General features: G+C 49.1%; 2 protein-coding genes across 6 annotated transcripts; both read right to left on the bottom strand.

Annotated features, from left to right (window-relative positions):
• Window positions 1–138: 138 nt before the first annotated feature.
• Window positions 139–5,953, bottom strand: ECM1 (extracellular matrix protein 1). Its single transcript, XM_047728682.1, is given in 11 exon segments — window positions 139–425; window positions 428–614; window positions 1,043–1,130; window positions 1,299–1,519; window positions 2,031–2,405; window positions 2,673–2,995; window positions 3,666–3,746; window positions 3,843–3,923; window positions 4,084–4,185; window positions 4,266–4,328; window positions 5,762–5,953. Coding segments are annotated over 11 exon segments (1,632 nt in total). The 5' UTR covers window positions 5,832–5,953; the 3' UTR covers window positions 139–384.
• Window positions 5,954–6,568: 615 nt separating this feature from the next.
• On the bottom strand, window positions 6,569–22,765 carry TARS2 (threonyl-tRNA synthetase 2, mitochondrial). Of its 5 annotated transcripts, none has more exons than XM_047728681.1 (18): window positions 22,624–22,765; window positions 22,112–22,308; window positions 21,665–21,788; window positions 19,990–20,114; window positions 18,496–18,613; window positions 18,318–18,382; window positions 17,973–18,051; window positions 16,709–16,855; window positions 16,474–16,572; window positions 15,962–16,179; window positions 15,319–15,481; window positions 14,960–15,097; window positions 14,710–14,787; window positions 12,536–12,636; window positions 12,224–12,325; window positions 11,977–12,049; window positions 11,252–11,366; window positions 6,569–6,989 (listed from the first exon to the last, which is right to left on the bottom strand). In XM_047728681.1, exons 1-18 carry the CDS (start codon window positions 22,687–22,689, stop codon window positions 6,841–6,843), a joined length of 2,157 nt encoding a protein of 718 aa, XP_047584637.1. In that variant the 5' UTR covers window positions 22,690–22,765; the 3' UTR covers window positions 6,569–6,840. The 5 variants fall into 5 exon arrangements, 4 of the variants coding, with proteins under 4 accessions (XP_047584637.1, XP_047584635.1, XP_047584636.1 ...); XM_047728679.1 differs by having other exon boundaries at window positions 12,224–12,321; window positions 12,487–12,636; XM_047728680.1 differs by having other exon boundaries at window positions 22,615–22,752.

A 22,765-nucleotide genomic window follows, 5' to 3' on the forward strand; every position in this document is an offset into this window, starting at 1 on the left:
CCAAAGACATGAAACCATATATATATATGGTATATATATACCATATATATATATATAATTTTTTGCCTTTCAATGATAGCTAGCTAACAAGGTGACACTCCTTTTCAAATATATGAATAAATTCAAGATGACAAATAATGAAGTTAAGACATTTAGTTATGGTACCATCATAGCCTGTGGAATAGTTCTGCTGAGTCACAAGGGGCAGGGCAGTGGGCCTCAGAGGCCAGTTCCTGAAGAAAATCAAAGCAGGCTTAGGAGGGTGTATTTGTATGTGAGATGCTAAAGACAATGAGGATGCCAAATCCAAGAGGTGTTTACTGTAATGAGTGCTCAAGGAGGGTGGGGTTCCCCCAATCTGATCCTCCAAGGCTCTGGGGTGACTCACTTTTCCTTGGGCTCTGGGGTGGGGCTGATACTTCTTCTCCGAGTTGGCCCTGCTTGCCCTGGCCCTTGTCATCCCCACTGTCTCCAGCCACTAGAGCCACATTCCTCAGATAGTAAGTGTTGAAGCAGTTGGTCTGTTCATCTCCAGGATTCAGGTTACAGCAGAGGGCAGAGTCTCGCCAGAAATTATGTCGGGGACCACACAGATCCTCAATGAAGGCCAACTTCTGAAGGAGAAAAGTAAAGCAGAGATGATGGGGAGAGGAGGGTTTAAGGTCAAGCATCGATACTTGGTTGTTCAAAGTCCCCTTCCCTCCGCTTCTACTGCTGTCTCCCTAGGTCCCCTACTGGGGCCCAGAGAAAGTTCAAGCCTGGCTTCCACAGTTAGATTTTTTGTAACAGACATGTGCCCATATGGAAATGCCTGAAGCCTGAGGACCAGAAAAGACATAATAAGAACTCAGAAGTGGGGAGCAGATCAGGTAAGGAATGAAGACTTTGGGAATCAAGAAAAAAGATCTTCCCCACTCATCCTCTTTATTTCTGTGGGCAGGTCTGAGGTACTAAAGAGAAGGGATAGCCAGCAGTTCTAGCTCTCTCTCCCCTCTCCCCTGCCTTTCTTGGGAGACTATGACCTTCTGCTGCCCCCACTTACCTCCTCCTCAGCACAGCAGGCCTGCTCTGGAAACGGCAGGTCACAGCAGTGGGCAGTCATGTTCCGGATCAGCCCAGGAATTTGTTTACTATGTTGGTGGGAAAGGGGAGAGGGTCAGGGTCTTTAGGCATCCCTAGGCTTCAAAATGGTGCTCAGAGACCATGGTTTTGTTCTTATCAATAGTGCCCCACAGGGTACCCCAGGAGGGAGGTTTTGGGGAAGGGAAGAGAGTTGAGGAAGAACTTGCAAGACTCACTGCTTGCTGAGAACTCTTCCATTTCCGCAGAGATGGCCCATGAGGTTGGGGGTAACTCGGCTGAGGTCTAGGGTCAAGATGTCCCGGTCATAGTTGGGGTAGGGAGCCCGACGGGCAAAGCACTCATCACGGGCAGGGCTAGGAGGGTAGTGGCAACACGAGTGGTGGTGGGTCTTGACAGACTGTTCCTGATCACAGTATCCATCAAGGGCATCCTCCCACTGTGGGCCAGAGAGAGGGAAGTCAGAAGCCTGGACACTTGGCCCCTTCTCTTCTGACCCTCTGCTTCCCTTACTGCCCTATGTTATGAGATGAGGGACCCGGCCACAGGTGCCAACAGGGAAGGGTAAGGAACCAGAGGACAAGGACTGACAAGTATGGACGTATAATGCTGGGAAGGTGGAAGGACGGAAGCACAAATGAGGCTTGGAGCTGGCCACAGGACATAGGCTGGAGTAGACGAAGGGGTCAGATAAGGCCAGAGCTGCAAGGATGGATGGCACATGGGTGCATGTGTGGGATCATGGGTAGACCAGGCCAGAAGTGCAGGATGAAGGCTCAAGATGAACAGATGCAAATGATGAATACAATGGATGGATGGACACTTGCAAGCAGATGAACGGGCAGACGTGCTCACACTGGGGAGGTGCATGGATGAACGGATCAGCAGGACCAGAGGTCGGAGATGGGCGGGCGGGCAGACAGGCTCTTGGGACCGGGACGCCCACTTACGGCCTTCCATGTACAGGTGTGGTTGTTCCCCTGCCGGCAGCAGCGCTGGAACTCCCCCTCTAGCCGGGTCAATGCCTGCAGCTGTCTTTGGATGGGGTCAGTAGCTGGGAGGTTGCGTGGCACAGAACGGAAGCGTCTTAGGTGGCAGATGTTCTTGACATTGTCCAGTGTGGGTACCCCAGGGGGGAAAGGCAGCTCAGGGCCCGAGGAGATACCAGGCTGGTGGCTGGGGCAGGCCCGGAGCTGGTAGTGTGGCCGGGGAGCTTCCTCCTGGAAGCAGGAGAATCGAGCCTCCCCCTGCTGTTTGCAGCACCAGTGGGGTCGGGTCTTGACCGAGAACTCGGCCTCACAGAATCGGGTCATTGCGTCCTCCCACTAGAGCAAGAGGGATGGATCAGCCCAGCAGCCCATTGTCCACATTCCTGTCTTCCTCCCAGGCTCCAAAAAAGGACCCTGGGCAGGTAGATAAGAAAGAAGCAGAGGCTGTCTTCTGCCCTCCCAGCACACTGCGGAGGCACAAGGTAGGGCCAAGAAAAAGGTCCTGAGTTTCCTACAACATACCCAGGCCTAGAAGTTCTTCAAACATACACATACTGCCTGGAGGTTAAAGGACACCCCTGGCATCAAGAGCCCAAAGCTTACCACGAGTTTTGCACAGTCCAAGCGGTTTGTATGGCTGTGACAGCGGCAGCAGCGGGAATATCCAGTCTCCAGCAAATTGAGGGTCTCACCCTGGCGTGTAAGGTGGGAGAAGCCAGACTGTGGCAGGTTCCAAGGGCCATACACCACATGCTGACGATTAGGAAGGCAGATCTGGTCCAAATTGTCTGGAGAAGGCCGCCCAGGGGGGAAGCCATCCAGCCGGTGGCCCCAGCCCCCTCGGGATCGGCCCTGCTGGCAGTGCAGGGCTGGATTCCAAGACTCAGGCTCAGGGGGGCTACGATCCATGAAAGGAGCTGGCTTTTCTAGAATGGAGAAAACAGAGTGTAAAGGGGAATGAGTGGAGGGACACAGAAAGTCTGGATGAGCTGAGAGGACTGAAAGAACTTGGGGTTAAGGAGAAAAGGTTGGGAGGATAGGGGATAGAAATGAACTTGTGGTTTTTGCCTTCAGAATGACTGATGGAAAGGAAAGAAAACCGGGGCATGAAAGGATTCCCCTTTATAGCCCCACAAACCAGGCCTGTTCCCTGTGCTCCTTCCCACGGCTCAGGCTCCCTGCCTCCCTCCCCAGGGTCCTGAGCACTAAAGCAGAGGAATGGACAGACCAGAGCTGTCACTCACCCTCTCTCTGCTTAGATGGGAAGGTCATTTCCTCCTGATGTAGGAAAGATGGTTCTACTGGGATAGAAGGAGATGTGTAAGCAGAAACCATGGGATAGGCTAGAAGAGGGGGACCTGGCCAAATGCCACTCATAAAGAGGAAGTCAGTACAGAAGCAAGTGAAAATAAATGCTACTTTTATGCCATTTAATCTCATAACTTTATAAAACAGGTCTTATTTCCCCATTTTTATAGATGAGGAAACTAAGGCTTAGAGGCACAACTCACCCAAAGTTACATAGCTAGCGAGTGGCAGAGCCCCAAAGCCCACGCTCATCAGGCAGGAGGGTGATGAGGAGAGGGAGTCACTTACTTTCCTTCTGCTCAACAGGGTCCTGGGGAGGGGGCAGCTCCTCTTGGAGGGGGATGGCTTCCTGAGGGAAATGGGGGTCTACTACAAGACAGGAGTGAGGGCACAAAGAAGCAAAGATCAGACTGACGTCAGCAAGATTGTAGTGGGCTGGTGGTGAGGAAATGGGCGATTGCTCACCTTTGTTTTCCACAGGGAGTTGGGGAGGAGGCAACTCCTCCTCTTGGACAGGGATGGCTTCCAGAGAGCGAGGGGGCTGCACTACAGAAGGGAGGGGGGTATGTGAGCAGACCACCCGTGCTCCCAGCCAGGGCAAGAAATGGCCAGGGCCTTCCCACTCCATCCTATGTGAGGAATGGGAAGTAAATAAAGCCAGACTAGAAACCTGGAGGGGCAACAGAAGGGTGCATGGTGGACTTACCTTCACCCTGTCCCTCAAAGTCAGAGCCATGCTGATGGGTGTCAGGGTGGTCCATGCGGAGGGCTTGGGTCTGGGGTGGGGAAGGGGGTGCTGCATAGCCAACTAGAGGTTAAGAGGGGAGATGGTCAGAGCTGACAGTTTCTCCTAGCCCCCCATTTCTTGCTGCTCCCCCAAACTCTTACCTTCTTGAATGTGGTAGGTGAGGGGCTCTGGGCCCACCTCCCTCTGCCCTGGAGACTTGGAGCCTGGCAGATGAAAGGTGAGTCAGAGGTGGCTTGAGGAGTCCATTCTTGTTCCCAAGCATAGGATGTGGGGGCAGTAGATGTCAAGAGCATAGGCAAGATGAGCAAGATGCCAGAAGCCCCTCTGTATTGCTCCTGTCCCGTTCCCTAATGAATACCCACCTCCCAGTCTAAACCCACCTAGGTGTGCCAGTTGGGTTCTGAGAAAGCCATGCTATTCTGTCAGCCTCACCTCTACCAGGCTCAAAGCCTTGGGACTTGAGTCCAGGCCTGAAGGGAATGTGACAGATGGGACTGGGAGCACTGGGGAGTGAGATGGTGGAGGCCCTAATCTCCTGTCAGTGTCTCTCCCTCAGGGCTTCTGGGCTCTTCGTTTCAGTCTCTCAGCCAGGATGCCTCTCTAGTTTCCAGAGGAGCAAGTCTGGACATTGAACTGTTGGGGCTTCAACTGCTCACCAACTCTAGGCCATTTAAATATCTGCGGGCCTTCTGAGAAACCCACCTCAAACTTTAAGTGCCTCCCCTTTAGCTGGTCCCAGATCCTCCTCAGCTTAGGTCTCAATTTAGGACCCAGGGACTGGGATGATTTAGGATTCCTGAGGCAAATCGCCCCACAGCCATAGGGAAAAGTTTCGCCTGGAGCTGATCTGCAATCACAGAAGACGAGCACCTAGGCGGGACAATGACATAGGCCTTAGGGAGACCAGATCTCAACAGTTGTTTCCCTTGGTAGCGTTTTGTCCAGCATCCAGCAGATGTGTATGTGCTAGATAGAGTCACTGGGCCTGGTCCCCTGTGGATGGACATCCTCTCAACTCCTCCTAACCGGGAGAGGAGTTGGTCAAGGCTCTTTGGGTCAGCAATTCAGTTTTTTTTTTTTTAAGACTTTATTTATTTATTTGACAGGCAGAGATCACAAGCAGGCAGAGGCAGGCAGAGAGAGAGAGGAAAGCAGGCTCCCTGCTGAGTAGAGAACCTGATGCGGGACTCAATCCCAGGACCCCGAGATCATGACCCGAGCCGAAGGCAGCGGCTTAACCCACTGAGCCACCCAGGTGCCCAGTAATTCAGTTTTGACCAGCCTGGAGGCCCCATTCTTTCTCTCTCCCCTGCTGGATAGGCCCCATATATATATTTTCCTGAGGCAGGAACCCCTCATTCTGGGAACCCACCCATCCTCTGAAGAGTTGTCCATTTGACTCCCAATTTCCTGTCTCCTGGCAGCAATCTCTAGGAACCCCTCTCCTGTGCACCTGCTCCCCCTCCCAGTTTAAAAGCTCCAGTGCCCAGCCCCCGCTTGGATCGGCTCAGAAATGCAAGGCCAAGTATGCAATCACCCTACTGGCAATGAGCCATGTAGAGGATGGCTGGCCCCCAGCCCCGGGCCCACACTGGTCAGGGCCTCTTCCCAAACGCTGGCTCCAACCCCAACTCACCTCCCTCAGAGGCTACAGAAGTAACAGCCAGACAGGCCAAGACCAAGGCTGCTCTGGACATGGTCCCCATCCTGGGGCAAAGACTTGTCGGTGGCACCCAGCAGGTGGGTCGTCCTAGGCAGATCTGGGTTTGAAGGGCTGGGCTGCTGGGAGCCTGCTTCTCCGGCTGTTGTGAACCTCAGGGCTGGTTCCTTCTCCTTTTATATGGCTATCTGGGGATAACTCCCTCCCTCCTATTTCCTGCCATGACTCAGTCCCAGCTGCTCCTCCTCTGGTGGCCACTCCTCCCAAATTCACCCTGAGGTCTCCTAAGAGGACTGAGGAGAACAAGGCTGAGAAGAGGAAAGCGTTCTTATGATTTCCAGAGAAATGGATTCTGAGATTCATCGAGTAAGAGATGTTGAGACCTGGGGCACCTGGTGGCTCAGTCAGTTAAGCACCTGCCTTTGGCTCAGGTCATGATCTCCTGGGTCCTGGGATAGAGCCCCATGTGGGGCTCCTTGCTCAGTGGGGAGCCTGCTTCTCCCTCTGACCCTCCTGCCCACTTGTGCTCTCTCTCTCTCTCAAATAAATAGAATCTTAAAAAAAAGAGAGAGATGTTGAGACCTTATTTTATGCCTCGGTTCCCTGTCTTCATGCTGCCTACTGTGGAGCAGTACAGCCTGCTGAATTGGGGTTGGGAAAATAGGGAACTAAAGAGTCCAGGGTGGGGGACAGGACAGCTACCCCAGGAGCTCCCCTACCAGTGAGAGGCCAGGGCTGCCCCCTTTCTGTTTCCCCAGTGCCCTGGGACAAATGAGACGGAGACAGAGTCCAATTCCCTTTTATTCCCCGCTCAGGAGTCAGAGATGAAGATGAAGACACATACCCAAGAGCTTCAAGTTTATTCTTTATACTTTCATGCTCCTCACATCCAAACAGCTGCAGCTTCCCCCAGATCAAATATCTTTCCAGGAGAGCAAACTTGTGCCTCCACATGAATTCTGATCAGTCTGGGGGCCTCCAGACTCTGGCAGTTAGGTCAAGGTCTCCCACCTGAAGGGAAGCCAGCAGCTCCTGCCACATCTGTACACAAAAGCTCAGAACACTGCCTCAGCATCTGCGACCCTGGTGTTCTGGAGCTCCAGCAGCCGCTGCACAGCCTCAGTCAAGTCCCGCTCCCCGAGTCGGCGGTTATCTCGAGTCCGAATGTTCACTGCTCTCTCACTCTGCTCTTTCTGGCCAACCACTGCAGGAAGAGGGGAGGTTTGTGACTGTCAGGGCACATTTACCCACACGGGATAGGCAAAAATTCAAGACACCCCAATCTTTAGAAAGGGTGAGAGCACAGCCCAGATATAGTTCAGGAAAAGGGTATATTTAGCTGCCTCTTGCTCTCCAGTTCCCCTGATCATCCTGACGAGATAAGGAAATGTTCCAGACATGCCCTCCATGCCTTATCACTTCCAGTCAGGAACCTAGGGGTCGGAGATAGTGGGGTCAGCCAGAGAGAGACAAACAGAGCAAGAAGCAGACCCAGAGAGAAACTGTGTGTGTGTGTGGGGGGGGCATTAAAGACAGGGGAGGGGGGGCGCCTGGGTGGCTCAGTGGGTTAAGGCCTCTGCCTTCAGCTCAGGTCATGATCCCAGGTCCTGGGATTGAGCCCCGCATAGGGCTCTCTGCTCAGCAGGGAGCCTGCTTCCTCCCCTCTCTCTCTCTGCCTGCCTCTCTGCCTACTTGTGATCTCTCTCTCTCTCTCTCTCTGTCAAATAAATAAAATCTTAAAAAAAAAAAAAAAAAGACAGGGGAGGGTGACAGGAGTACAAGACTCATAGGCAAGCTCAGGGGGTCATGGGGCAACTTGCTCTAAGTGCCACTGGGCGAGTAGGTGTATAAAACAAGAAAACTGAATGATCTGGTAAGAGGAGTTTCTGCTCCTTGTCTTCAAGACAGAGCTCCGAGTGGAGAAATGAAAAAAGGAACAAGGTGGCCTGACTCTTCTTAAGTTCTTTCTCATCATCCCTTAGGGCTGACTCCATCTGGGTCTAGAATAAACAAAGCTAACTAATTAACACCTTATTAGTCCTTCCTGTCCCTTTCTCTCTAATGCTCCTTTGGTTGATTAACCTAACAGAGACCAACAGCTTGGAGGAGGGTCAGAAGAAAACTGTTTTCCTGAAACCATAAAGTTCCTAGAAGAAAACATAGGTGATAATATCTTGGACATTGGCTTTAGCAACGTTATTCTGGATGTCTTCCCAGGCAGGGGAAACAAAAGCAAAAATAAATTATTGGGACCACATCAAACTAAAAAGCTCTTGCACAGCAAAGGAACTGTCAACACACTGAAAAGGCATCCTGCTGAATGGAAGAAGATATTCACAAACACTATATCTGGTAAGGGGTTAATATACAGAACATATAAAGAACTCATACAATTCAACACCAAAAAACAAAACAAAACAAAAAACCAAAAAACCAAAAAACTGGGGCGCCTGGGTGGCTCAGTGGGTTAAGCCTCTGCCTTCGGCTCACGTCATGATCTCGGGGTCCTGGGATCGAGCCCCGCATTGGGCTTTCCGCTCACTGGGGAGTCTGCTTCCTCCTCTCTCTCTCTGTGTGCTTCTCTATGTGTGATCTCTGTCAAATAAATAAAACCTTAAAAAAAACAAAAAACCACCAAAAAGCCACCAAACAGTCATACTTGAAACTAGGTAAAAGGCCTAAATAGACATTTCCCCAAAGATGACATAGAGATGGCCACCAGGCACATAAAAAGATGCTTAACAACACTAATCGTCAGGGAAATGCAAAACAAAACCACAATGAGATATCATCTCACACCAGTCAGAATGGCTAGTATCAAGGAGACAAGAAATAACAAGTTTTGGCAGGGACGGGGAGAAAAAGGGACCTTTGTTCACTGTTGGTGGGAAGGCAAGCTGGTGCAGCCACTGTAGAAAACAGTATGGAGGGGCGCCTGGGTGGCTCAGTGGGTTAAGCCGCTGCCTTCGGCTCAGGTCATGATCCCAGGTCCTGGGTTCGAGCCCCACATCGGGCTTTCTGCTCAGCAGGGAGCCTGCTTCCTCCTCTCTCTCTGCCTGCCTCTCTGCTTACTTGTGATTTCTCTCTGTCAAATAAATAAATAAAATCTTTAAAAAAAAAAAAAAAAGAAAACAGTATGGAGGTTCCTCAAAAAATTAAAAAAAAGAAATACCGGGTGCCTGGGTGGCTCAGTGGGTTAGGCCTCTGCCTTTGGCTCAGGTCATGATCTCAGGATCCTGGGATCGAGTCCCGCATCGGGCTCTCTGGTCAGCAGGGAGCCTGATTCCTTCTCTCTCTCTCTGCCTGCCTCTCTGCCTATTTGTGATCGATCTCTCTGTCAAATAAATAAAATCTTTAAAATAAATAAATAAATAAAAATAGAAAAAGAAATACCGTAAGATATTTAGTATTGGTACTAGGTCTTACTAGTACCAATACGGCATGGTATTTACCACCTCCCTGACTCCTGGCTAAAAGAAAACACTAATTCAAAAAAATGTATGTACCCCTACGTTTACTGTAGCATTATTAGCAAGAGCCAATATATGGAAGCAACCAAAGTGTCCATTAACAGATACATAGATAAAGATGTGGAGGGGGTAAACACACACACATATACACAAAACAGAATATTACTCAGCCAAAAAAAAAAAAAAGGAGGGGTGAGATTGTGTGACAAAATAGATGGACCCAAAGGATACTATGCTAAGTGAAGTTAGTCAGAGAAAGACAAAAACCATATGATTTCACCTTTTTTTTTTTTTTAAGATTTTATTTATTTATTTGACAGACAGAGATCACAAGTAGGCAGAGAGGCAGGCAGAGAGAGAGAGAGGGAGAAGCAGGCTTCCTGCTGAGCAGAGAGCCCGATGCGGGGCTCGATTCCAGGACCCTGGGATCATGACCTGAGCCGAAGGCAGAGGCTTCAACCCACTGAGCCACCCAGGCACCTCTCACTTTTTTTTTTTTTAAAGTAAGCTTTACACCCAACATGGGGCTTGAACTCACAACCCTGAGATCAAGAGTCACATGTTCTACCAAATGAGCCAGCCAGGTGCCCCATATGTCATTATCACTATGTCATTATTGTAATAACATTGTATGGTGACAGATGGTAGCTACATTTATTGTGACAAGCACTGAGTAATGTACAGAAGTGTCCAATCACTATGCTGTACACCTGAAATTAATGTAACATTGTGTCAACTATTAATGTAATATTGTGTAAACTATACGTCAATTAAAAATTTTTTCATTTTTGGGGCGCCTGGGTGGCTCAGTGGTTAAAGCCTCTGCCTTCTGCTCAGGTCATGATCCCAGGGTCCTGGGATCGAGCCTCACATCGGGCTCTCTGCTCAGCAGGGAGCCTGCCTCCTCCTCCTCTCTCTCTCTGCCTGCCTCTGTGCCTACTTGTGATCTGTCAAATAAATAAAAATCTTTAAAAAAAAAAAAAAAAATTTTTTTCATTTGGGGCGCCTGGGTGGCTCAGTGGGTTAAGCCGCTGCCTTCGGCTCGGGTCGTGATCTCAGGGTCCTGGGATCGAGCCCCGCATCGGGCTCTCTGCTCAGCGGGGAGCCTGCTTCCTCCTCTCTCTCTGACTGCCTCTCTGCCTGCTTGTGATCTCTGTCTGTCAAATAAATAAATAAAATCTTTAAAAAAAATAAAAATAAAAATAAAAATTTTTTCATTTAATTTAAAAAATAAAGAAATTAATGTTAGAGTTACTATGCATATAATTAGAAATAAATGGTAAAACATACAAAAATTATAAGGATAAAATTGAGTCCAAAAAGAAATAGTGTATTTGCATCAAAATACAGTGAGCCTTGGGCAACATCCCCAGAGCCAATGTGGTTCAAACTGTCCCACTCAGTCTCAAGGAGAACTTTAGTGGAGATGTCTGAAAATATGGACCCATCAGGTAAAATTCAAACACTGGCTGGCTACACACAAAACCAGCCCTAGTCTTGAAGGTACTCACTTTCCACCATACGTTGTAATAATCTAAATCTCACCAAATGTTTTCACAAGTGTCTATGATTTTGTACTTTTTTTGTTCTGTTGAGAATATTATTTTGTAGTAGGTATTGGTCTGCCTTCAGCTCAGCTCAGATTCCAGGGTCCTGGGATTGAGCCCTGCGGCAGGCTCCCTGCTCAGTGGAGAGCCTGTTTCTCCTCTCCCTCTGCCTGCTGCTCTACCCACTTGTGCTCTCTATCTCACTGTCAAATAAATAAATAAAACATTTTTAAAAAGAGAAAAAGAAGGAAATTATTCTGAGGGTGAGAACTGGTTGTCAGGGGGTGAAGGAACCCAGGGCCCAAATGGCTCAGGTGTCCTGAATCCAGCTCAGGTAATGAACCCCAATTAACCCAAATAAGCAGATAAGCAAATTTAATAGGAAAGAATAGCATGGGAGGCCGACAGAGAGTGCAGGGCTCTGAGGGTCTGTGCTGCTGGTCACTCACCGAACTGAAAATTGTAGTGGGCAAGCTGAGCCCGGCGGACTCTCCGGCTGAGGGTCAGTCCTGAGTCAGCGTCCAGGTCACAGACCAGACCTGCAGCCTGCAGCCTCTGCTGTACCTGGGGCAGAGGGACAGAGGTTTGATGCCAGGAACTGAAGGCTGAGAAGCTAGAATAGTCTGATACCAATCTTCCCCATGCCCCAAATCTGTTCCTCCATCCTCTGCCTCAAGGGTCTCTGATTCTTGCGGACAACCCCTCTTTGTTCATCTTTGCACTGAGGCCAGTCCCCAGCTCCCCCGTAGTTTCTGTCTCCTTCCTACTGGAGCCAAGCCTGCCACCAATTCCCCAACTTTGCCTGCTCTAGCCACAGCACTACCCAACTAGCTACATGACTTTGGTACTATCCACATCCTTACTTCTCTCTAGAAAGGAAATATGAAACCAACACTTCTCCAGGTCCCTTTTGTGCCAAGTGCTCTACTGTCAGCGTTTAACATTTGTTAATTTGTTAAATTTTCAGGCATCCCCAGAGGCAAGGAATTAAGTCTCATTTCTCAGATGTGGAATTTCCAGCATAAAGGCGGGCAGCCATTTGAGCCCAGTCTAGTGGCTCCAAATGCTATTTCCCTTCCACTCTGCTATGTGACACCTTCCTACCCACTGATCAGCTCTGGACTCCAGGTAGTCCAGCTTCAGCCCCTGTGCACCCTGCCCAGCTTCTCCTCACCTCCCTGGCATATTCCTCTTGCTCGGTTCCCACAGGGATGACCAGCACCTGGAATGGGGACAGCCACAATGGCCTAGTGGAGAGAGGAGAGGAAGGCAAACTATTTACTCTGGCTCTGACTGCAACTGTAGCTGCAGAGAGTTGATCTGAGAGGAAAACAGAAGAGACGATCTGAGGAGACCAGGACCTGGAGCATGCACCATCTGCTCTGAGGACCAGAACAGAAATCAGGGGCCAGAGGTCTCACCATTTTCCTCCACAGCTTTCCGCCAGCACTCCTAACATCCTTTCCACAGAACCTAGCACTGCTCGGTGAATGAGGACTGGACGCTCTAGGACTCCCGCCTGCCTTGGAGGGAAAGAGGAGGATAGACAGAACAGAGGAAGAGTCATAAGATGTGCACCCAAGAGCACCATCCAGTTTTCAAGAAATATTTAGCTCCAGCAAAGGTGTAGAGGATTCGGGTTTCATTTTTAGGGACAAAGATAGAAGGGGAAGTTGCTCTCCACCTCTTCTGCTGGTAGCCAAGGGAAAAGGGGACCGGGCAAGGCTCTGTACCCCTTGTACTGGAGGTCAAATCTCAGGGGCAGCTGGAAGTCAAGCTGGATTGTCCCGCACTGATGGGGCCGACCCAGGGCATCATGGAGGCGCACATCAATCTGGAGGAGACAGATGGGAGGATGTAAGGGCAACCAGAAGCAGGAGCCTCTACTGAATGTGCCCCCTACCTTCTACTGACCCACATAGTAGGCTGTTTTGAGATGTGTCATTGCTATAACATACGCTACTTCACTCACTGGGCACTCCAGCAGTGGCTCCTTCTACTCAGTGATGGTATGACTTTAAGGGACATCAACATTGACACAAATGACCCACCCACACCCTGGGCTCTGAATTCCCTGAGTTCATCATCTTCAAGATCTTTATGAGCACTCATGCAGAGATATAGCCTTCATCCTGTCACTGCCCCGAATTGTGTGCCTCCAGAACACCACATCACACACCCCGCTCCTCTGATGACCGTCCTTGGTCTTCTGGCTCTGACAATTATTCCTACGAATTGCTTGTAAGTTCCTAGGTTCCTTCCCATTCACAGCCCCTACCCACCTTTCCTTCTTTCCCCATGCAGCTGGAACCACTCTTCCTGGTTCCCTTCTACCACTGTTCTCCTGTCCCATGCCCACAGCAAACCCCAGCCTGGTGGCACTCTGGCCTCCCACCATCTTGGCCCTACAAGAGAAACCCCCTGAGCTGCCTAGCATGCCCCATACCACACAGATGCATAAATAGGAACGGATGCCACCATGCTAGTCCCTGTTCTGAACTTTAATTGGGGCCTTGCTACTGTCAGCAATCCTTTGCTGCCCTAGTCAGTTTTGTGTCCTGTTCTCAAGGATTCTCTTTCTCCTCTTCCTACCTTCACTGCCCTCACTGAAAGCTCTCCTCTGCCCAACTCCCATCTCAGCAAATGATCCTGTCTCCCATCTCACGGGGAAATCAGATAATGATAACGTGAGATGGAAAAATGTCTCAACTTCCTGTCACCACATCTACAGACTTCCTTGGATGTACCCCAACTTTTCTTCCTGCCTCCAAAATGATGCCAAAGGTGGTCTCTCAATCCTACCCCCTCAAACCTCCCCAAGAAATTCCCTCTACTGAAACCCTTCTACAACTTCAATTTCTCCCTGACCCTAACAGGCTCTCCTTCATCAGAGCATTTAAACATTCTCAAATTTTTCCTTTTATCAAAATCTCTTTTGATTACCCATGCCCCTTTGGCTACTCTCCTTTACTTTTTTTTTTTTAATAGATTTTATTTATCCATTTGAGAGAAAGAGAGTGAGAGAGAGCATGAGAGGGGAGTAGGTCAGAGGGAGAAGCAGACTCCCCATGGAGCTGGGAGCCCGATGCGGGACTTGATCCCAGGACCCCGGATCATGACCTGAGCTGAAGGCAGTCACTTAACCAACTGCCACCCAGGTGCCCTCTCCTTTACTTTTTTAGGAGCCAAAATTCTCAAAAGAGTTATGTTCATTCATTCAGCTCAGACTCCAACTCCAGCCTCCACTTTACCAAAAATGGCCCTTCAATATCTTTTTTCTTTTTTAAAGATTTTATTTATTTGACAGAGAGCAAGAGAGCACAAGCAGGGTGATGTGCAAAGGGAGAGGGAGAAGCAGGCTCCCTGCTCGGCAGGGAGCCCGAAGTGGGGCTCAATCCCAGGACTCTGAGATCATGACCTGAGCTGAGGGCAGACTCTTAACCGACTGAGCCACACAGGCACCCTTGTCCTTCAATATCTAACAGCCTTTTCACCAAATCCAGCAGACACTTTCCGGTCCTTTTTCCCCGCTAACTTCTACTTCTTTCAACTTGGTCTTCAAGTTTGAACCCTGACCTCAGCCTCTGCCTGCACTGTTCTCGCCTAGAATTCCTCTGTACTTGGCGAACAGTGAACTTTCAGGTTAGAAAGAGAATCCTGCAGAGGCCCTTCCTGACCTTCCTGAGTGACCTGCTCCCTTGGTACCTACACAGGGCAGATTCAGCGGCCCCCAAATGCCTATTTACCTCCCACACCTTTCACAAGACCACAAGCTTCATGGGGGCAGGAGACGTACTGTTCCTCTTTACATCCTACACAAGTTTAAAAATATTCCTGTCTATTAAATACCTAATAAAGCAAAACAATAAATGAATGAATAAAACTCTTAGCAGGGTCCCCAACCTACCTTAGGCCCATAGAATGCCCCATCTCCAGGGTTGAGGTCCCAGGGTTCTCCAAATTCTTCCAAGGCCCTCTGAAGGACCTTTATGAGTGAATGAGACAAGAGAGGAATGTGTCATCTTAGACTTTATGAGCAAAGGATCTCTCCAGTCCCCAACAAATGACCCGCTTAGCATATGCCTCTAAGGAGGACCCTGATTCCCATCTCCCCTCCCCCACCAGAGAGCGGTTTATCTCCCTCTTCACCTACTTACCTGCTCAGCCTGGTCCCAAAGGCAAGGCTCTCCCAGGAAGCCAGACGGCCGGGTGGATAGTGCCAGGCGGAAAGAGAAGCCAAGGACAGCATAGACAGAACGGAGGAAATCAAGACAGCCTCGGATCTCTGATTCAAGCTGGGGGCAGAAAATCGAGTGGGTGAGCTATATGCTACCTAGAGCTCTGGAGTGATGGGAGTTTGGGGGGAAACACAAGGCAAACATGTAGGACAGTTAGGGCTATCATGTAACTGAGCTGTAGCATATGAAGAGAGAGACTGGCAGTCGGGAGTGCTGGCAGTTCATATGGAGAATGAAAAGTGGTTCGGAAATGCTTGGGCGAGTTAGGCAAGGGCCACCTGATCTGGTGCACAGAAGATGTGAGCATCGTCCTGCTGGAAGCACCGCAGCCGGGTCAGTCCCCCCAGACTGCCAGAGGCCTCGGCCCGGTGTAGGGCCCCGAAGTCGGCCAGTCGCAGGGGCAGTTCTCGCCAGGATCTGGGCCGATGAGCGAACATCAGGCTGAGGATGGGGTGTGGAAGGGTCAGGGCCATAGGGAAAAGGACCCCCTGCAGACTGCTCCTCTACCCAATATGCTTATTTTCTCTGTGCCATCAGCTAGCACCCTCTCCAGCCTTAGCATGCCATCCTGCTGAGCCCTGTTCATCCCACTCAGCACAATTTGAGCCCTGCGTGGCTGAAAGTACATTCCTTAGGAATAGCAGCAGTGGACTCATTTACTACACCCCTACTCTGTGACAGGGACTGAGGCGAACAGGAACTCTGGACAGCAACCCCAAACCCTTGATGTTACACAAGGAGAGTAAGGCTTAGAGAGGTATGGTTTCCCCAAATCTACCTCCCGTTAGCCGGAGGGCAGATTCAAGACTCACATCAGGTGTCCCAGTGCTCTGCAAAGGTGGTTTCTGTTACTTCATATTGGGCAACCTGGCTGCCACCCCCAGCCCTGAGAGGACCCAGGCCTCCTGACTCCTCGCTCACCAGTGTGCAGGGCAGTTCATGGGCTTGAGGGCAAGTGTGTCTGTGGGACGGCTGGCAGAGTGGTCACTCAGGGAGCTTGAGAGCCTGTCAGAGCCTGGGGGCTGCAGGGCAAACATGTCTTCCTGGTAATGTTCCCAGTGTCCTGAAAGCTCCCAGAGTTTTGTAGAGAACAGCATGGGAGTTTTCACTTCTGAGAAGCCACGGCGGGTGTACTCGGCCTGGAGAGGAGGGTATAGACGTGGAAGGTCAGAGTGACTGGGGGAGAGGTGGCAGGCTGGCAGGTATGTGAGTCTCCTGAGATCTCAAGGCATGCTGATCTCAGCCACAATCTGTTAAGTACCATGTTCTCTCTCTACACTCCCACCCTGTGGACCACACCGTCCTAGGACCTTGTTAAAGGACACCAGCACTTTACAATGTTTACGTTTAATCCTCCTCTTTTAACACTTGGCATCTTCTGGGCCTTGATTTCCTCCCTGGTCTTCCTTCCTCTCAATTTGGGTCCCCCTTACCTTGATAAAAGCCACCAGTGCGTTATACACCCTTGTCCCTCGAGGCAGGAAGAAGCAGCTCCCAGGGCTCAGTTCATGGAAGAAGAAGAGCTCCTGTGCCTATGCAGGAATGGCAGTGTCACTCACGGGACAAAGTGGGGACAAGGGAGCTGCTCAATTTCTTGGATTCGTAATCTGCTCCCAACTTCACCATCAGGTTCCTTCACACCCACTCCTCTCCTCCCAATCTCTGTACCTTCCCAATGCGCCGGTGGTCCCGTAACTCTGCTTCTTCCTTCCATTCTTCCCAGGCCCTCAGCTCCTTTGCTGTGGGGAAGGAGATCCCTGACACCCGCTGCAGTGTCTCTGGGGCACCCGAAGACCTCCACAGGGATGAGGAGTTCTATGGGAGGACAAGGGAGTCAGAGAGAAGATGGTTTGACTGCAGGTACCTAAGCTCTCCTTGGATGATGCCTATCTGATACTGAGCTTAAGCACCACAAGTGTCCCGTCTCAGTGTTCATTGTTCCCCCCACCCTCACCAGCATACCACTATCCTCCCAGACCTCCTGTCATGTTTATAGCCTCAGAGACACCCAGTCTCCAAATCCCTACTTGTGTCCTGCTCAGGCCTAACTTTAACCTGCCACTTTTTTCTTCCCATTCTCCCACAGGGACCCTTGTACTTAGGACCCCCTCTCCTCCCCCAGTGACTGCTCACCAGAGTAACCTTAAGCTCTGGTCAGATGTCAGTCTATCCGTCCACTTATCAGCCTCCCACACTACGTTCTACTCCTGGCCACATGAAATTCAAATGCCTCTGCTTGCTCTTTTCTTGAGCCATTTAACAAGAAACAGCCTATGTTTTATAAGCACTTTTAGCTTTTCCTCAAATACTTTCTCCCATGTTAGCTGACTTTGTTTCTGTGATGTGGATTTACTGACAGGATAGAAATTTACAACAACCTTATTTTATAGGTGGGGAAGACGGGTAAGGAGAGTTACCCAAGGCCACATACTTCACTGGTGGCAGAGCTAGGCTAAGCACAAATGGCTAGGTTTTCAGTCCAGTGCTTTTGGCTCTATATACCTGCCTCTCCCCTTGCTTCCTGCTCCTGATTCCAACTAATAAATAAAGCACCTGGCCCAGGAACAGTATTGTCATAAATGGCATGGCTTTCACTGATAGTATTCTACCTGTACCCGTCATATGATGTTCTATACACCCTCTCTCCACAGAAGCCTCCCTCATGTGACCCTGTCCAACCTGTTCACACACTCCCTCCCCATCTCCCTACCACTGAAGTCCAACTACAGAATGTGAATTGGCTTCGGGACCCGGGCAGGGTGTTTGCAACAGGTAAGGGGTTTGCAGAAGTAGGAACTAAAACTCTTTCTCCTTCTGGATTCTCCGCTCAGCTATTAGAGGAGAGAAGGGGCTGGGAGAGATCATCTTCCCATTCCCCTGCTCATCCCAGTGAACACAGGGGTCTCAACCTAACCTTGCCCTCAAAACTGACCGTTAGCAGCTTCAGTCCTCCAATCTGTCCAGTATGCCGAAGGTGGGGGCCCCGGCAAAGATCAACCAGCATGCCACACCTGGGAGAAAGAAAAGGTCACTTAGTGGTTTCCAAATTCTTGAGCTTCTAGTGTTTTCCCTCTCATGGACTTCAGCAGACAGATTAAAAAAAAAAAGTGAAGAACTGTACTACAAAGAGCAAGAGCAATGGGAGATAAAATTATTTTCTGTTCCTATTCCTTTTCTAGAGCAACAGATTACCTTCTACCTTCTTTCCCTCATCCCAATTCTGGCCTTCTTTGATGCATTCCACCTCTCCCTTTCCGTCCATTTTGACAACTCTCACCCGTATACTGTTGCCATTGGACCTGTCACTTTCTCCTCAATCAGGCGAAGCTTAAAGGGGTTATCCTGGAAGGAGAATGAGGGTAAGTCTTTATTCCTACACAGATGTCCTGGGAGAGAGCTACCCTTTCCCTCATGTTTCTGGGTCTTTCTCCTAAATGTGTGCACCTCCACCCCACCTTGAACAGTTGGCGAAGCTGATCCTGAGACACCTCTAGCCTCCGGAAAGGTTGAGCAGCAGCTGTGAGTTCCTGGCAAATCCGCTCCAAAGCAGGCAGCTCTGAGCCCCGGACTGTCCTGGAAAGATGAGAATTGGGTGGTTTGCATCTGCTGAGAAGCATCACCTGGGTGCCAAAGCTGTTGGCTAGGGGGTGAAATCCTGCTCTCCAGAGAATCTAGAATTATTGGCAAAGGCAAACAGGTATAAATTTTCCTGCAGGAGGAAAAGCTCTATGTATGAAATTAAAAGCTGGATGCAGGCAACATGGATGGACAAAATTAGAGCAACAGTAATGAAGAAGGAAGTAAAAGTTAATTCATAAAGACTAGAGAAGTTTTAAGCAGAATTAGAAAAGGAAGGCATGGGGCGCCTGGGTGGCTCAGTGGGTTAAGCCGCTGCCTTCGGCTCAGGTCATGATCCCAGTCCTGGGTTCGAGCCCCACATCGGGCTTTCTGCTCAGCAGGGAGCCTGCTTCCTCCTCTCTCTCTGCCTGCCTCTCTGCTTACTTGTGATTTCTCTCTGTCAAATAAATAAATAAAATCTTTAAAAAAAAAAAAAAAGAAAAAAAAAAAAGAAAAGGAAGGCACTAGTGGAGAAAATGGCACCAATGTCACAGTTGAGGCCTGGAGAGGCTCCTCCCCAAACCTTCTCCTCCAAACTGAACATGCCTGATACCCCAGAAAAGGGACAGAAACCACCCCAGTGAAAGGGTACACACTCAGTTATAAAATGAATTACATTTGAAGAGCTAACGTATACCATGGTGAACATAGTTGATAATTCGGTAATTCCACATTGTATATATATTGTAATTTGTAAGAGCACATCTTAAGCATTCACACACACACACACACACACACACACACACACAAAGCGAGGAACTGAGGTAATGAATATGTTAATGAACTCAATTGCGGGAATCCTTTCACAATGTATATAAACATCAAATTACCAGGTTGTACACTTTTTTATTTTTAAAAGTTTATTTATTATGTCATTTTTACACCCAACATGGGGCTCGAACTCACAACCCTGAGATGAAGAGTAGCATACTCTTCTGACTGAGCCAGCCAGGACCCCTTACACTGTACACTTTAGTGTGTTTGCTGCCGAAGCAAGCACTATACACTTTAAATACGTTACTTTGGGGGCACCTGGGTAGCTCAGTGGGTTAAAGCCTCTGCTTTTGGCTCAGGTCATGATCTCAGGGTCCTGGGATCGAGCCCCACGTCGGGCTCTCTGCTTGGCAGGGAGCCTGCTTCCTTCTCTCTCTCTCTCTCTGCCTGCCTCTCTGACTACTTGTGATCTGTCTGTCAAATAAATAAAAATATCTTTAAAAAAAAAAGTTACTTTGTCAATTACACTCCAAAAAGTCAAAAAATGAAATAAAATACGGTAAAATATCTAAAAAAGAAACCACCCGAGAATCGTTCTCTTTTCTTGCACTACTCACCGCTCCTTTCCCAGGAAGAAATCATGGTAGAAGCCATATTCTGTACTTGGACCTCGGCAGAGGACAGCACCAAGGAGTTGTTCAGCTGCTGCCCCCAGGACATGGGTGCTGGAGTGCCAGAACACCTGGGTTCACAAGAAAGGAGTTCATAATCATCTCCTTTAACCCCTCACTCTCTGATCCTCTCCTCAGAGAAGCTGGTGTGAAACCAGTAAGGGTCTTCCAGAAAAAACTACCACAAAATGGTGAACCTGACCTTGGAGGTGAACACTAAATAGTAAAAGAAAAAAAAAAAAAAACTGAATAGAAAACAAAAGGCTAGTATAAGCAATGCACGGATGAAAGGAGCCCCCAGCCCCAATCCTCGGTGCTTCCCAGTCCTAGAGCATAGAAGCAGGAGCCCAGGCTTCTTTTGTTGCTCTTACAACATCCCCTTTTAGGGCTTCAGATTAAGATGGTAGTTCCTAAGGGCTCTGTTTGGTCTTTTAGTTCTATTTTTTACCATTCCAGGAATCTAATGTGATGCAACCCCTCCTCTAGGATTTGGTCACCTTTTATACATAGGTGACAAAATTCCATTTTTCTGAATCCTAACAGATGAGCTCCATTTTACCTAAGCTGACATGAAGTCGACAAAGTGGGAAGGAGGCCAGTTGTGTGCTCAGTTGTGCAAGTCAAGTTAGAATTAACAACTGTAGGGGCACCTGGGTGGCTCAGCCAGTTAAGCACCTGCCTTCGGCTCAGGTCATAATCTCGGGGTCTTGGGACTGAGCCCCAGCTCCGGTTCCTGGCTTGGCAGGGAGCGTGCTTCTCCCTCTCTCCCCGGCTGATGCTCTCTCTCAATCTCTCTCTCTCTCTCAAATAAGTAAATAAATAAATCATCTTAAAAAAAAAAGAATTAAAAAATACATGCTACAGATGACTTATAATGTATGTCTGTAGAGTTGAAAGGACTAAACTGGCATATTACTTTTCTATTTTCAGCTTATGATCTCTTTTACTAGTACAAATGATGTCTACTTAATAGACTTGGTTTCCTAAGTTTCTAGCTTAGCCAGGTCCAGTCAAGACAAGCAGTGTGTGTTATGTCTCCATCCCAACTGCAAATGGAGAAACCGAAGCAAAATACTAGAAATATGCCCACTTAATCCCTTAGTTTAGGGACACCTGGATGTTACAGTTGGTTAAGCATCTGATTCTTGGTTCAGGTTGTAATCTCAGGGTCCTGAGATGGAGCCCTGTGTTGGGCTCTGTGCTCTGCACAGAAAATGTTGGGTTTCTCTCCCTCTCCCCATCTCTTCCCCCCGCCCCACTTTCCCCCTATCTAAAATTAATAAATCTTTAAAAAAAAATACACAAACACATAGAGTGGTGCCTTGGTGCCTCAGCTGGTTGACCTTTGGCTCAGGTCATGATCCTGGGGCCCTGGGATCGAGCCCCACGTCTAGCTCCCTGGGAGCTCAGCAGGGAGTCTGCTTCTCCCTCTGCCCCTCCCCTTACTCCTTCTCTATCTTTCATTCATTCTGTCCCTCAAATAAACAAAAATTTTAAATTAAGAAAAAAAAAGTATATAAAGATATATATATAGATAGAGAGACAGATATATATCTCTCTATTTTATATGTATATCCCTTAGCTGAATTGCCACGGTGTTCCCAAAAAGGAAGAGACTTACTGCCTTGCCCTCTGCAGAACTGAATGTTAGAAACCTGAGGTCAGAATCTGTCTCCAAGGGCCGCTCCAGGTCATAAAGTTCTCCATTCACTTGAGCAGCAACTGCAGTATCTGCCAGTGTTGAACTTGGCCAGGGGAGGGATGATGATAAAGAAAAAGACATGGTTACAATCCACAGGGGAAGAGAGGGACTTATCTCTCAACAACTCCAAACATGCAAATGGGGAAAGGTGTCACCAGAGCAATAAAACATATCATTTCTTTTCCCGATGGATAATAAACGAAGAGTAGACACTATGAAACTAATGCAGATAAAAAGGAATCCTCAGGAAAAGGCAATCTTGATAGGGATGGAATAGAAGCAGGCAGAATTTTAATTTCCTGCTCAAGTCCTTCGAAGTACAGAGGAAGAAGGATAATCCTGGCAGGTATAAAATGAGTCTGGTACCTGATCTGCTGGGCTAGTTGGTAAGGCGTTGTGTTCCATGCCACAGCATCCACTTTTTGGCCTCCAGGGAGTGATATCTTAATAGTCCGGTGCTCCTTCTGTGCCATGCTTGCTAACCTCTTTACCTGAGCAGTCCATAGCTCCTCAAAAAGGCCAAGCCGCTCTGCCAACCAGTGTGGAGGGGTCGGCACCGCTGCCTGGAAGGAAAGAGGTTAGGAGATAACATGGGTCCCATCATTCCTTTCTGGGACTGGGGCTGGTGGGAGATGAGAATACTGAAGTGATCTTGGTTCCTAACCCCTAGTCTGTAAGAGGACTATGACATACAGGGGTGGGAGTCCTATGATCGCCAGTCTGTCGACCCTAGGAAAAAGATGCCTCCAACTAAGAACTTAGGGTAGCCGGGTCCAGCGACTCAAGGCAGAGGTACGGGTGTCAGGCTGGGTTCAGAGTCTACACCCACAGCGGGGCTGGATGCGACGCGGTTCGTAACTTTTAGGTACCTCACGCACCGTGTGCAGCACGCATGTTTGCAAGCCTGGGAGCTGGAGCCGCCGCCACCTCTGAAAAAACCCCATGTTCCTTCAGACCGGTGCCTACATCCTTAAACAAATTACCGTCGTTTCTCCGTCACCGGATTCCTCATTGGCTTCC

Source organism: Lutra lutra, chromosome 4, assembly GCF_902655055.1.
Source record: "Lutra lutra chromosome 4, mLutLut1.2, whole genome shotgun sequence".
Lineage (NCBI taxonomy): Eukaryota > Metazoa > Chordata > Mammalia > Carnivora > Mustelidae > Lutra > Lutra lutra.

Bases quoted from the DNA above. Each gene is read 5' to 3' on its own strand.
- TARS2 (XM_047728678.1), bottom strand. From the start codon at position 22,689: ATGGGGTTTTTTCAGAGGTGGCGGCGGCTCCAGCTCCCAGGCTTGCAA. The intron at 16,180-16,473 runs GTAAGGGGGACC...CCTCCTCTCCAG, and splicing joins CACTGGTGGCTTTTATCAAG to GCCGAGTACACCCGCCGTGG. The intron at 12,050-12,223 runs GTGAGACCTCTG...TCTCTCCACTAG, and splicing joins GAAAGCTGTGGAGGAAAATG to GCCATTGTGGCTGTCCCCAT.